General features: G+C 50.9%; 1 protein-coding gene across 1 annotated transcript in view; it reads left to right on the top strand.

The window, feature by feature from the left end:
• LOC119593529 (girdin-like) overlaps positions 1-279 on the top strand; it is a 17,739-nt gene that overhangs the window by 10,900 nt on the left and 6,560 nt on the right. Inside the window, exon 13 of the mRNA XM_037942491.1 lies at positions 105-206. Coding sequence (XP_037798419.1) covers positions 105-206 — 102 coding nt within the window. The remainder of the gene's footprint in view (positions 1-104; positions 207-279) is intronic.

Consider the following 279-nt stretch of genomic DNA (forward strand, 5'->3'; position numbering starts at 1 on the left):
CATTGCTTCTCCTTTAATTCATATTATACTCTTTTCAAACGTATTCTGATGACGCATACAGCTCTCTGCCCCTAGAAAGCTGACTTTGCAACATTGCTTTCCAGCTGGAGCGAGACAAGGGCGAGATCGAGGAGAAGCTGAAGGAACTACAGGTCGGCGACGGAGACGTTGACCGGTCGGAGAAGGTCAAGACGCTGGAGAAGGAGGTCAATCTGGCGAAGGAGGTGAGGAGGAAGTCCTTGGTCGGCTCCGGAGGATTTGGGATTTTCTGGAGGATGT

The sequence above is a fragment of the Penaeus monodon genome, chromosome 32 (genome assembly GCF_015228065.2).
Source record: "Penaeus monodon isolate SGIC_2016 chromosome 32, NSTDA_Pmon_1, whole genome shotgun sequence".
NCBI lineage: Eukaryota > Metazoa > Arthropoda > Malacostraca > Decapoda > Penaeidae > Penaeus > Penaeus monodon.